Here is a 15,425-nt window from a genome sequence, read left to right as displayed (position 1 = left end):
ACTCCTATGTAAACTCCATTTTACTTTGGGCTAATTATTGACAGCTTCATCCCTGAACTCCCAAAATAAACCCATCAACTTATAATATCAAACACATGACATTTTTGGAGACAGGGTAGGGCAAGGAATAGTGACTTGATTTGGAAACCCAGCAGACTGAAGTGGTGGGCTAGTGTCCCAAAGAACTGAAGATGACATAAACAAATGGAAAGTTGGACTGAAAGAACTAATATTGTTAAAATGACCACACTACTCAAGGTAATTTACAGATTCAATGCAATCCCTAGCAAAACATCAATGACCTTTTTCAGAGAACAAATAATTCTAAGATTTGTATGGCAACACAAAAAACCTGAATAGCTAAAACTATCTTTATTAAGCTTGTTTATCATGTAACTCTTCATCTATCCATCCCCCTATCATCTTACCTTATTTTTGGATGCATTTGCTTTTTGACTGACCTGAACAGCATGTGAAATCCTAGTTCTCTAACCAGGGATCGAACCTGTGCCCCTTGCATTGGAAGCATAGAGTCTTAACCACTGGACCACCAGGACTGCCAGGGGAGTCCCCAAAACAATCTTAAGAGGTGGAGATATCATGCTTCCGTACTATACTAAACTATACTAAAAAGCTACTATTGTCAGAATAGTATGATCCTGGCACAGAAACAGACACAAAGATCCACGCAACAGAACAGAAAGCCCAGAAATAAACCTACACTTACATGGTCAATTAATTTACAACAAAGGAGCCATGAACATACAGTGGGGATAGACAACCACTTCAATAAATGGTGGTGGAAAAACTAGACAGCTACATCCAAAATAATCAAACTGAACTTTCTCACACCATATACAAAAATAAACACAACCTGGGTTAAAAACTTAAATGTAAGACCCCAAAACCATAACTCCTAGATGAAAACATAAGCAGTATGTTCAATGACACTGACCTTAGCTATATATATATATTTGGATTGGTCTCCTCAGGCAAGGGAAATGAAAATAAACAAATGAAATTATATCAAATGAAAAAGCTCTTTTACAGCAAAGGGAACTATTAGCAAAATGGAAATGCTGCCTACTGAATGGGAGAAGATCTTTAATATATCTGATAAGGGGTTAACATCCAAAATATTAAAAGAACTCATACTACTCAACATCAAACAAAACAACCCCCACAAATTAAACACAATTAAAAAATTAGCAGAGGATCTGACTAGACATTTTTCTAAGGAAGACATACAGATGGCCACCACACACTGAAAGATGCTCAACATTGCTAATCATCAAGGAAATACAAATCAAAATTATGAGATAACATCTCATATCTATCAGATGGCTATTATCAAAAAGGTAATAAATAACAACTGTTGGTGAAGATATGGGGGACATGGAACCCTTGTGTACCGTTGGTAGGACTATAAACTAATCAAGTCACTATGTAAAGTATTGGAGAAGGCAATGGCACCCCACTTCAGTACTCTTGCCTGGAAAATCCATGGACGGAGGAGCCTGGTAGGCTGCAGTCCATGGGGTCGCTAAGAGTCGGACACGACTGAGCGACTTCACTTTCACTTTTCTCTTTCATGCATTGGAGAAGGAAATGGCAACCCACTCCAGTGTTCTTGCCTGGAGAATCCCAGGGACGGCGGAGCCTGGTGGGCTGCCGTCTATGGGGTCACACAGAGTTGGACACGACTGAAGCGACTTAGCATGGAAAGTATGGAGGTTCTTCAAAAAATTAAAAACAGAACTACCATAGGGTTTCCTAGGTGGTGCTAGTGGTAAAGAACCTGCCTGCCAGTGCAGGAGACATAAGACACATGAGTTCTATCCCCGGGTCGGGAAGATCCCCTGGAGGAGGGCATGGTAACCCACTCCAGTATTCTTGCCTAGAAAATCTAATGGATAGAGGAGCCTGATGGGCTACAGTCCATAGCGTCACAAAGAATCAGACACAACTAAAGCTACTAAGCACACACTACATGATCCAGCAATTCTACTCCTGAGTATTTTTTCAAAGAAAAAAAAAACACCAATTTGAAGAGATATATGCACCTCTATGTTCACTGTAGCATTGTTTATAAGGAAGATATGGAAGCAACTTAAGTGTCTATTATATATGAATGAAGATTTGGTATATATAATGGAATATTAATCAGCCAGAAAAAGGAATGAAATTTTGCCCTTTGTGAAAACATGAGTACCTAGAAGATATTATGCTAGGTGAAACAGAGAAAGATTTCACTTATATGTGGAAATAAAAAGCAAAAACTTATAAAGTCATGGGGATAAAATGTACAGCATGAGTAATATAGTCAATAATATTATAATAACTTTTTATAGTGGAACTGGTAACTAGACTGATCTTGGTGATCATTTTGTGAAATATAAAAATATCAAGTCAGTATGTTGTACATCTGAAACTAGCATTGTAAGTCAATTATTAAAACATTAAAAACTTACTTTTTTCATAAAAAAGGCTGGCTTTTTTCCCTTAAAAAAGACCCTTTTAATGGTCTAAAACCTTCCAGATATGTCAATTATCTCTCAATAAAGCTGGTAAAAAATGAAGACAAACAAAAAATCCTAAACCTTTCAGAGGATGCTGCAGGTTCTATGTTGAAAAATATATTCCTATCTCATCCATCTATACAGTAATGTATGGTATATAACAGTAACTTAAAGGAAAAATATTTTTTTAAGCCTTAAACATGTTTCAGCTTGAGTTAACAAAGTTATACTTCAGAAAGTACTGTTACTATAAATAATTAAAAAGAAACAATCTGAAATGCAGGAAGTTATGCAAGAGATGGTCTATGATAAAAGCCTCAATACAAATTTGACTCTAGCAGAACCCTTAGTGCTCCATGCAATACCTAGACAGAACTTCCTGTGGAGCCTGCTACACTCAGCCTCTGCAAATGTCAACTGGTAACAACTTAGCACAAAACTACTGTGCTAGGAGATAGCATCTACTCATTGTTTAAGCATTATTTTCTTTTTTTAAAATATAAATTTATTTAATTGGAGGCTAATTACTTTACAATATTGTGGTTTTGCCATACATCAACATGAATCTGCCACGGGTGTACACGTGTTCCCTATCCTGAACCCCCCTCCCGCCTCCCTCCCCATACCATCTCTCTGGGTCATCCCAGTGCACCAGCCCCGAGCACCCTGTATCATGCATCTAACCTGGACTGGCGATTCATTTCACACATATTATACATGTTTTAATGCCATTCTCCCAAATCATCCCACCCTCACCCTCTCCCAGAGTCCGTAAGACTGTTCTATACATCTGTGTCTCTTTTGCTGTCTCGCATACAGGGTTATTGTTACCATCTTTCTAAATTCCATACATATGTGTTAGTATACTGTATTGGTGTTTTTCTTCCGGCTTACTTCACTCTGTATAATAGGCTCCAGTTTCATCCACCTCATTAGAACTGATTCAAATGTATTCTTTTTAATGGTTGAGAAATGTTCCATTGTGTATATGTACCATATCTTTCTTATCCATTCATCTGCTGATGGACATCTAGGTTGCTTCCATGTCCTGGCTATTATAAACAGCGCTGCGATGAACATTGGGGTACACGTGTCTCTTTCAATTCTGGTTTCCTCAGTGTGTATGCCCAGCAGTGGGATTGCTGGGTCATATGGAAGTTCTATTTCCAGTTTTTTAAGGAATCTCCACACTGTTCTCCATAGTGGTTGTACTAGTTAGCATTCCCACCTACAGTGTAAGAGGGTTTCCTTTTCTCCATACCCTCTCCAGCATTTATTGCTATTTTCTTCTTTCATATTATAGTCATCTTCCTCAAGATGGTCCAGTGAATTTACATGTGACAACCGCTTCTATGTGAACATGTCAAGAATAGACAAAAACAAAATTAGACATAGGCAAAAATATTTTGTTGGACAGTGTAATAAAAAATTTATTGAAAGACATAAATGATAATTGTCATGTCATTGGTATAATTGTCATATGTCATTGGCATAACTGTCATGAAATCATGAAAGAATGTATGAACAAAAATAGACATAAATGAGATAAAAACTAATTAGAAACTTCAGATGTGAAAAAGTAATCAAAATACAAAATGCAACAAATCAGGTTAACTTTAGACTAGGCATATTTGAAGAATAATTAAATACATTAGAAAACAGGACTAAGGAATTCATCCATACACAGAACAGGGACAAAGGTGACAAATATGAGACATAACAGAATGGTTAGAGGCCCACATTTAGCTATTAAGTTTCAAAAAATACCAAAAAGTGGACAAAATAGTAAAGAAGCAATATTTGAAGAGGGACTTGCTAACAATTTTCCATAATTTAAAAGATATGGGTTCTTAGACATAGGCAAACTGACTAATGAACAAGATGAGTAACAAACCCCGTAAGGAATTAGTAGTATATCAAAGATAAAGAAGCAACTGTACCTACCAAGGAAAGAGGGCACATTATCTACAAAGGAAAAATAATTATACAGTACTAACAGCAAACTGCTCATAGGCAACATGAGAATTTAATAGTATGGAAAAAAAAAAACTGAAAGAAAGCTAAAGGAAGAAAATGATGCAAGAGCAGAAATTAATGAACTAAAAACAAAACATAGAGAGGATTAATATAATCAAATGCTAAAAAATATTAGCTAAGAGATTTAAAAGATAACTGTCTAGTAAAAGAAGTTTTAAAAAGTTAGAAAATGCACACAAAGATGAGACTAATTTTTTAAAAAAACATGAGAATACTGGGAACATTATCCCATTAAATAGAAAACTCTCCGGAATTCCCTGTCAGTCCACTGGTTAGGACTCTGCATTTCCGGTATAGGGGGTCAGGGTTTGATTCCCAGTGGGGGAACTAAGATCCCACAAGCCACGTGGCATGGCCAAAAAACAAAAGAAAAACAACTCACTCTTAAACTGTTTCAAAAAACAGAAACTGATATGCCATAGATATCTAAACTGAAAGAGAACATGAAAAGAAAATAGTGGCTATAAACAGAGATACAAAATCTTTATATAAAGTTAGCAACTATGAGTGTGAATGTTAAGAATGTATATTACAATCATTACAGCTATCACTAAAAAAACAATAGAAATAGTTTACTTAAAATGCCAACAGGAAAACGAAAATGAATTTTAAAAACTATTGAAATAGTCATTAAAAAGACAGGAAAGGAAAGAACAGATTAAAAAAAACCAGAAGAGGCAATGAGGAAACAAAAAAAATGGAAGATACGAATCTTGCCATATAATTAACGACATTAAATCTTTTGGGACAATTTCTCCAATTAAAATGTAGAGATTAAGAATTGATAAACAAGATCCAACTATATGCTATCTATAAGAAACTCATTAAATACAAAGACAAAGGTGGGCTGAAGATAAATTATGGAGAAATATATGCAAACGATAACCACAGGAAGATGGGAATGGCTATATTAATATCAGATAATACCAATTTCAAAAGAGAGCATTACTGGAGTAATAAAGTGGCATTTTATAAAATAGTCAATCAGGAAGACATAAAAATTTTAAAAGGGTAGATACCTAACACATTCTTTCCAAAAGCACATGGTTAGATTTACAGAAAGATATGATGAATTAGTACACAGAAAACTAAAAAAAAAAAATTGATGATACAAAAATTTAAATGGAAAAGCATAGGACTTAGAATAGTTAAAATAATCCTGAAAAGAGGAACAAGACTGGAGAACTTAAACTTTCTGATTTTAAGATTTACTTAAAACTGTGAAAATCAAGACTGTGATATTGATGCAAGAACAAACATATAGATCGATCGAATAGAACCGAGTTTAGAAACAGACCCATATTTATATGCTTAACTCTTTTCCACAAAGGTGCCAAGTCAATACAACAGGGAAAGGAAAGTATTTTCAACAAATGGTCTGGATCAACTACATGGGTGTGTGTGTGTGTGTGTGTGGAAACCTTGACCATTACAAATACCATAAATACCACAGACAAAAATTAACTTGAAATGGATCATGGATCTAAATGTAAGAGATCAAATTACTAAAACTGTACAAGAGAACAAAAAAACTTGTGACATTGGATTAAGCAGCGATTTCCTAGATCATAGAGGCACAACCATAAAATCAAAAACTTCTGCTCTTTGAAAGGCAACTAAGGAAAACAAAAGAAAAGGCAAGCCACAGACTGAGAGAAGCTAGTTGCCAAACGTATCTGACATACGTTCATATTCAGAATACATAAAAAGCCCTTATCAAGTAGAAGACAATCAACCAATTAATCACTAGGGAAATACAAATTAAAGCCACAACCATGAGAATAGCTTAAATTAAAAAGGCTGATATTTCTAAGTGTTGGTGATGATGTGGAGCATCTTAAACTCTAATTGTTGGTAGAAATGCAAGGTGATAATAGCAACTCTGGAAAAAACAAATGGCAGTATCTCCTAAAGTTAAATATACACTTCTCATAGTTCCCAGGCATTTCACTACTAGCTGTCTACCTAAAAGAAATGAAAACATGCCTGCAGAGACTTGTGCTAGCAAATGTTCCTAGCACCATTATCCACTACAGACTAAAAACTGAATGCTACTTATATGTATATCAACTGGTGAAGAGATAAGCAAATTATTGTACATCCATTCTGTAGACTACTACTGATCAATACTAATAAATATGCTATTAATATATGCAACACCATGATGAATCTCAAAACATCATGCTTAAAGAAAGAAGTCAAACACAAAAGACTATATATTGTTCCATTTATATGAAACTCTAGAAAAGATCTTCGTTGCTGGAGATGGCAACTATTAATGCACTGTGCAATTTTCTAGGGCAATGGAAATATTCTGTAGTTAAGGTGAAGATTACCTAACCATATAAAATAACCAAAATACATCAAACTACACACTTAAGATGAACAAATTTTGTTGTATATATTAGCAAGTTGAATTCAGTAGTACATACATAAAATATTAACAATACATCATATTCAAGCAGTATTTATTTCAGAAAAATATCAGGAATTTGTTACTATCATCTGTCATATTCAAAACTAAAGGAAAAAAAATTGCAGCAAATAACAGAAAAAGTACTTGACATATTCAACAGTCATTCTTAACAGGAACTCTTAACAAATAGACTCATTAACCTGTTAAAGGGCAACTATCAAAAACCTACAGAAAATATCACTTAATCTTGAGCTTTTAGGAGTGTTTAAAATTAATTCAGAAACAAAAGCATGCTCCCATTATTGCTTTTATTCAACATTCCACTGAAGAGCTTGACTAGTAAGTAAATATGACATGAAAATTAGACAGGAAGAGATCAAATTCTTTTTATTTGCCTGACACTATTCTCTGTGTTGTTCTTAGGGTTCATGCTTTTTAATCCCCACAACAGTCCCATGAAACAAGATTATGAAAATGAGGAAAGTTGAAGCAAGTTACCCAAGGTTACATAGCTGATAAACAGCAACATGAGAATTCTAATCCAGGTGGAATAGCCACAGAATCCATACTTAAAAGTCTTGTTTCCAGTAGAAAAAAAATGGTAAGGTTTTTTAGCATAAATGAAAAATTAAAAAGTAATTTTATTTACTTTATTTATTTTTGGTTGCACTGTGCAGCTGGTGTTATTTTAGTTCCTAATCAGGGATCAAACCCAGGCCTTCGGCAGTGAGAGTATGGAGTCCTAACCACTGAACTGCCAGGGAATTCCTTAAAAAGTAATTTTGAAAGATATTAAAGAACACCAATATATTTTATCACAATTAAGGAAAAAAAAAACAAAAAAAAAAGGAAGGGATATACCATGTTTATTAACTAGTAGACTGAAGAGATTGAAAATTTCAAGTCTTTTCAAATTGTTTCATAAATTCAAGATAATTCCATCAAAATACCAGAATATATATATCAAATAAATCTGCAAAATAATACTAGACAATGTTCATAGAAACAAATATTTAGGTAAAATATAAAAGCGTGGAAAGGAATTAAAAAAACATGGAATTTATATAGTAGTTACCACTAGGGTAGGAAGGAATAGGATCAGGGTGGTTAAATGGGAAGCCTTAACTGTATCCACTACTTTTTCCCTAAAAAAAGAAAATAAACATCTGAAGCAAATATGACAGTGTTAAGATTTGCTAAAGCTTGGTGGCAAGCGCGGTGGTGTCCTTTTTTTATTATGCTCAATCTGGTTGACGTGTTTGAAATACTTCATTAAAAAACAAACAAAAATTACATCATTCTTAGACGTTATAAACAATTTATTTTGAAATAGCTGTAATTCTATGAACTTGAGAAGAATAGCTCTAAGGCTATTATTATACTATTTTTGGGTTTGGGGATTATACAATACAGAAAAAAATAGGTCTTGGTGTGGCTTAAATATATTTAACACTTCTAGGGTGTCTAACTTTTATCTTGAGATACTTTGGTGGGTTATGAAAGACAGATTTAAAATTGAGTCTCTATTCTCAAAGAACTCATAATCTAGCATGGTGAAATAAATTAACTTTAAAAAATAATGGGCAGATGCTTATGAACCAAGGTTAATATGCTACCTTTCTGACCTTCTTACTTTTCTGTATTATTTTTCTTTTTCCTGTAGGAAAATAACTGCATTAAATTGTTTTGTTTATAAGTATTATGTGTGGTTCACCATAAAAATAACATTAGCATGGATATATTTAATAATCTAGAGGAAAAGTGTATTTAACTGTAATTCTTTTTGGGAGGGAGTGAGAATGCATTTTAGTGACATTCACTAAATGCCTATCAGTTAAAAATAAAAACAGAAAATTCAAAGTTTTTAATCTATATAAAATAAACTATTAAGCAACCTAAGCCTTCAGCTTTAAGAACTGTATCCTTACACTCATCTGAATTTATCTCTTGATTAATACATGTTATGAATATATCAGTCTTCATTTGCTTTTAGGCATTTACATAAACTGGTTGTCTACTCCCCCTCCCCAAACTATAAACGCCAAGAATCAGCTATAAAATCATACTGCCATGACGTTACACAGAAACATCCATAATTAGCTTTAAAATTTTATTGAAATTCAAGTTTAATTAGTTAACAATTTAATATTATGTTATGTTGTATAATTTCTAACCAGTATTCTAACCTGCTTTACATGATTTCCAGGCACAATTATTAAGGATCGATATTTTCTGCCTAATTTTCCATGATATGCCAATCATACATTCATTAAAACCTCAAAACTTTCCTAAAATTGTTCTTACCTCAATGTCAGATTTTAAAAAAAGACCAAATATTGAAAATTTAAGACATTAATATTATAGCCACTGTAATATAGAAAAAAAAATTTACACATTATTAACTGTTTAAAATTGCTGTTTAACATTTATTGTAGTAATGCAAAATGAACTTTTAACATAATAATATGAATTTTTCATTAAAATGTTTAACCATTTCCTACTGAAGCATGTTCAAAGTTATAAAAATCTTCTCTTTTAAAGTAACGTACACTGAATTAGTCCAAAAGTAATTGTGGCACTTTGGATAAGACATTTATTTTATTGCATATTTTAAGTACCTAAGGTACAGTCTGATTAATAGCAGGTTACTGGAAAGAATAAAAAAACATTTTCTTTAAGGAGTAAGTCTTTTGGGATCACGGGGAAACATTGAGGTTTGACGAACATTGTGCAAGCCCAAAAACAGCATAGTCACTCGTTCCAACCCTGGAGAAAACAAAATAATCATTAATTCATTTTCAGAATTAATCATTCAGGGTCATACTTATTGAAAACTACCAAAATAACATCACTGATCAACAAAATGCTTTTCCTTGTTAGAAAGGAAATGACTTCTATTATTTTAAATGAGTTTAAAATGGAGTATTCTGGGTCTGATTCAGAAACAGGTGATGCTGTATGTGGGAAGGATAAATGAGATATCCTTAAGCTGTATGATTTTGTGAAATGTGAACCACAAATCGATGTAAATATCCAAAACTTATGATTTAAGCAAACAAAAATATAAGCCTACTATTATATTTTCATAAGCTTACTATTATATTTTCAAAAATATAAGCCTACTATTATATTTAACCAGGTTCCTATTGATAGAACCTGGTTACCAAGATTACCATGAATTCTTTCAATGGATTGTATGTAGTGATTAAAAAAAAAAGAATTAAAAAAGTTCTTATAAGTGTTGATAAGGAACAACTTAGTGAAAATACACTAAGCGAAAATGCAAGGTACTGAGTGGTTTATACAGCACACTATAATTTGTGTAAAAAATGTATTTTATATACTTTTGCATACGCAAAGATTATCTTTGTAGAGGTAAAGAGAAAACTAGAAACAATAGTTTTCTGTAGGGAGGTGAATGTACACTATTCTATTTGCTTTGAATTTGAAATCTGTATATTACCTGTTTACCAAAAAACCTGAAACAAACAACCAAACCTTTAACAAAACTATAAATTCAGAATTCTTTTTAGCACAGGCTCAATAGTTGTGGCACAAGAGCTTAGTTGCTCCAGGGCATGTGGGATCCTCCTGGATCAGGGATCGAACCTGACATTTCCTGCATTGGCAGGTGGATTCTTTACCGCTGAGACACAAGAGAAACCCCAGAATTCTTTTTAAGAATTTTTGATACAAACATCCCAAAGTTGAGTTAAATATTTACTCATTTTAAATCACAGAGCAGTATCTTACACATACTCTAGAAATGGTTCTAAAAGCCAATGAAATGTCTTCAACAAAAACATTTAGCAGCCATCTGAACTGACTTGAGGGACAGCTTTAATTTGGACTAATCGGAATGAACTTATGAATACAGAGAGAAAAGAGGATACTCAAAAATTTCATTTAGTCATAACTCACTTAAAAATTCTTTTAATTCAAACTTCTATTACATTTAGCACTTATAAACTTATTTGTAAGTAATAACAAAATACAAAATTTACTTTTTGGAGTCTAATACTGAGGACATTTAGAACTGAAGAAACACTCTGCCAAATGAAATTTGGGTTGGAAATATTGTCATCATATAAAGGAATATTACCAATGCCTCCACCAGCATGAGGAGGGGCTCCAAAACGGAAGGAATCAATGTATGCCTTAATTTTCTCCAAATCTACAAAACAAACATAAAACAAACAAAAAAGTAATTTAGCTTAAAAAAAATTGCAAAGCAGTTACCGTGCAATGAAAATTAAAACAAATGACTGTGTTTCCGAAAAGTCTTTACAGGGTTTTAAAACGTATTGCTTTCAGAATATACATGACCCTCCTCAATATACTGAAACTGTTTACCAATTCCATGATGTAAGGCTCTCTCTGTTAGCAGCTGAGGGTCATGTATTCTTTGAGCTCCTGACAGTATTTCTTCTCCCCTCATGAACATATCATAAGAGTTAGATTGTTTCTGTAGGGAAAACAAACAAAAATACCACTCAACAGGCTATCATCCTATTTCTATCACATATATGTGGAAAAACACTCTCTGTTGCATGAAGAACAATATCATTTATTCCCTACAATTAATTTTACAACCTGCTCCAATAAACATGATTTGCTTTTCTAAAATGGGATTAAACTAGTGAGGGTTGAATGATAACTTCTTCTTTTCCTCTATCAGATTTTATGCTCCCCTTCTCCCACACCTTCCAATAACAAATCAGAACAATACATCTTCTTTTAAGCAGTAGCGTAGTGTTGATTCTTTTTTTAAAAAAATTATGTGGCTGTGCCAGGTCTCAGCTGCAGCATGTGGGATCTTGTTCCCTGACCAGGGATTGAACCCAAGCCCCCTGCATTGGAAGCAAAAAGTCTTGGCCACTACACTGCCAGGGAAGTCCCCGTAGTGCTGATTCTTATTTCACTTTATCATCTGAAATGTTTTTAAGTGTGATATGATTTTGGGATCATTTTTGGAACTTCAAATTATCAACAGGTGTTAGTCTTTTTAATTTTTAAAAGTTATTATTTTAAGGAAAGTGAACTGAACATCAAATTTACTGTAGCTCAATTCATTCTTTATCAGGTTTTAACTTATTTTCCCTATCTTTCAGTAAACCAATGGTTCTCAAAGTATGATTCCTGGACTGATAGTTTCACTATTACCTTATGAGAAATATCAATTATCAAGCCCCACCTAAAAAAAAAGTTTAAAAAAAAATTTATTTATTTATTTTTGGCTGTGCTGGGTTTTCGTTGCTACAAGGGCTTTTCTCTAGCTGTGGTGAGCAGGGGCTACTCTTGAGTTGTGGTGTGCAGGCTTCTCATCGAAGCGGCTTTTCTTGTTGTGAAAACATGGGCTTCACAAGTTGTTGCACATGGGTTCAATAATTGTGGCTCCCAGGCTCTAGAGCACAGGTTCAATAAACCCGTGTCTCCTGCATTGGCAGGTGGATTCTTTACCACTGAGCCATCAGGGAAGCCCCAATCTGTGTTTTAAAGGCCCTCCGAGTGATTCTGATACTCACTAAAGTTGGGGAACAAATGCAAAGGAAAACAGGTGAAAGGCCACAACACATGATTTAGATTAACTACCAGGATAGCGTCTGCCTGCAATGCGGGAGACCCAGGTTCGATCCCTGGGTTGGGAAGATCCCCTGGAGAAGGAAATGGCAACCCACTCCAGTATTCTTGCCTGGAGAATCCCATGGAGGGAGGAGCCTGGTAGGCTACAATCCACCAAGTCGCAAAGAGTCGGAAACGACTGAGCTACTTCACTTTCACCTGGATAGAATGTGAGTTCTTAGTTCAAGGTCAATGATAAAATGATTTGATAAAGTCTTCAAGTCTATTAATACTATTTGTTATTTATATAGTATTTCTTCTTCATATATCTTTAAAAATGATACATGAAAATTATTTTTAATACAGGTTTTGGGGACTAATTTGCTAGAATATTCAAATTTTACAATATCACTTTGACCCGAATTGACAGAAACTAGTAGTAATACATATAGAAATGTGTCTTTTAAAACTGCAAGTTATTAATGAAAACCATTATTTCCACTGTATAATGTGACACAGTGACAATAAAGTTTTCCCTCTTCCCCGAAACAGGTTATTTAAAATCAAATTACTTACAGGATTTCGTGGGTCAGGCATGGTATAGAAAGGTCTTACAGCCAATGGATATTTATCAAGAATATAAAAATCGGTATCATACTATAAAAAGAATAAATATGATTAAAACAGATTTTTAAGACATTTAATGAAAGTAAAAAGAAGGCTACCATTTGGTAATTATTTTTTTTTCTATACATAAGTTTTGTTCTTCAAAATTACTGTAATTACACTCTATATACAATAACTGTTCTGCTTCTTACAGCTGTATCCTACAGTATTTTGCCATGATGTTATAAATTCTTCCAATATGCTTAATTTTTAGGAGCTGTGGATTATTCAATCATAGTTCACATAAGCATTTTTCTTTTTCTTTTTTTGGACATGTACTCTCTTCTCAATTTCTCCTCCGCTGAAAACTATGCTGTGATAAACTTATTTTCACCTTTTTCCATTGCAATTCTAGCTCATTTAATTTTCCAGATGTATTTTAAAACTGTTCTTGTTAAATTATCCTAAATCACGTTGGGTTTTACAAAAACTACATTAAATCTATAAATAAAACTGACGTCTTTTATCTTCAAAAAACCTTGATTATTTCCCCAATGATTTACATTTTCACTAAGATGTCTACAATAAATTTAGTATTTTTCTCAAATGAAAACAATTGACATGAATAATATTAACATGAAATTATGATATCTTTGTTAAAAAGAATATTTACTATGTGACCTACATTTAATTAAAAGGAAACAGTCATGTTTTAACTGTTTTGATGTTAAACATTTTTCCTAAAATTGGGGTCTAGAGGGAATGTCAACAGTGCTGAAACTGGCTCCACTGAAATAGTGTTTTAAAGGTATGAACTCAGTACTGTGCAGTTTCAGACTTGTTCCCCAGTCTGTTGAACCATTTTGAGTTCAACCAGCAGGAGGAGCTCAAGGACTGTTTTTATTCAATTACACAATTCTTTTAATTTCTTTCAAGACTGCACTCAGTTTAGCTTTTCTCTTCTTTGGAGTTTTATAGAAAAATAAGATAGGAAAGCAGCCTTCATGTAAAAGGCAGAAAAAAAATTCATTCACCCTCTAGTCCCACGAGTCTGCAAGGGTAGTCAGGGAAGACCATTTCCAAATAATTTCAATCATCTTGAGGTCCTGTCTAACTAATCTGACAATTTAGATATGTTTCAGATTTAGAAAAAGAAATCCAGCATGCATAAGAGTCCTACCTTTTCCTTTACCAAACGACCCAACAGTTTTTCATTTGGTGTACTGCAAAAGAAACATGAAATCAGGTGTCTGAAGATCAAACAGCAACTTAAAAGAGTTTGAGGTTTATAAGGAACCTCTTCTATTTAAAGTTCTCAGAGGATAAAAAATTTAGCCAAAATACACAGCTGTCTATTCTGCTCCTTTTAAAAAAGGCAACGACTACTGGAAACCATTCACAGGCATACCTGGGAACGTTAGTCGGTGCTACTCAACAATATTTAAATAAAAGTATAAAAGGAATTTAGCAATCCACCCATTCAGAAATAACATGGATGAAGTAGTTTCCTACAATTACATATAATGAAAGTCTACTACACCAACATAGACTACTCTTGCCATTAAAATGGTTCTATGGCAAAATGGTTTTTCTCTTTTTTGTTATTCTTTATTAAAGGTTTATAAAAGAAAAATCAGTATTTCAAAGTAAAATATAATAGTGTATATATAAACCAATTTAAGTTCTATTCTATTTAAGAAAAATTTCCAAAATACATACAAAAATATCACCCAAATTAAAGAATTTATGGTTTTCCTTAAATTGTCATCTAGCAATGTAGAGGATGATTAAAACAATATACGTATGTGCGTATATACATATACGCACATATATATATTTATTAAACAAATAAAAGTAAATGAGGGTTTTGAGTGAAATATGTTAAAAAAAACACCCCCCAAATTAATAATAATCCTCTCTTCCTTCTGATATCAATTATGAATCATTGTGTTGGCTTAAAGTATTTTAACTTAAGAATCCCTGAATAAAATATAAGTAGAAATCTCCAATCTTTATTAAACTATCATTTCAAAATTATAAATTATTTGATCTGAATTTAGATAATAAAATATAGTATATCAACTAGAGAACAGAGACTTGCATAACTTTTAGAGATTGTTAAAAGTTTCACACCTTAACATGCAAAAATATTAACGCTTAGGCAAACCACATTAAACATAACAGTTTATTTCAGATCACACATTGAACAAAATAGCATCATACTATATAACCAAAGTTAATAAAACTTAAGTTTACCAAGTAGGTGAAAATATATTCATTCTTTC

The 15,425-nt window shown here is 33.1% G+C and overlaps 1 protein-coding gene across 1 annotated transcript in view; it reads right to left on the bottom strand.

The window, feature by feature from the left end:
- Positions 1–9,068: 9,068 nt before the first annotated feature.
- DARS1 (aspartyl-tRNA synthetase 1) overlaps positions 9,069–15,425 on the bottom strand; it is a 65,068-nt gene continuing 58,711 nt past the window's right edge. Inside the window, exons 12-16 of the mRNA XM_019973400.2 lie at positions 14,321–14,363; positions 13,111–13,191; positions 11,326–11,437; positions 11,075–11,146; positions 9,069–9,738 (exon numbers count right to left, since the gene is read on the bottom strand). Coding sequence (XP_019828959.2) covers positions 9,647–9,738; positions 11,075–11,146; positions 11,326–11,437; positions 13,111–13,191; positions 14,321–14,363 — 400 coding nt within the window. The 3' untranslated portion in view covers positions 9,069–9,646. The remainder of the gene's footprint in view (positions 9,739–11,074; positions 11,147–11,325; positions 11,438–13,110; positions 13,192–14,320; positions 14,364–15,425) is intronic.

Source organism: Bos indicus, chromosome 2 (genome assembly GCF_029378745.1).
Source record: "Bos indicus isolate NIAB-ARS_2022 breed Sahiwal x Tharparkar chromosome 2, NIAB-ARS_B.indTharparkar_mat_pri_1.0, whole genome shotgun sequence".
Lineage (NCBI taxonomy): Eukaryota > Metazoa > Chordata > Mammalia > Artiodactyla > Bovidae > Bos > Bos indicus.
Note: the sequence above shows the minus strand (reverse complement) of the source record. Positions and strands in the feature narration are given on the sequence as shown.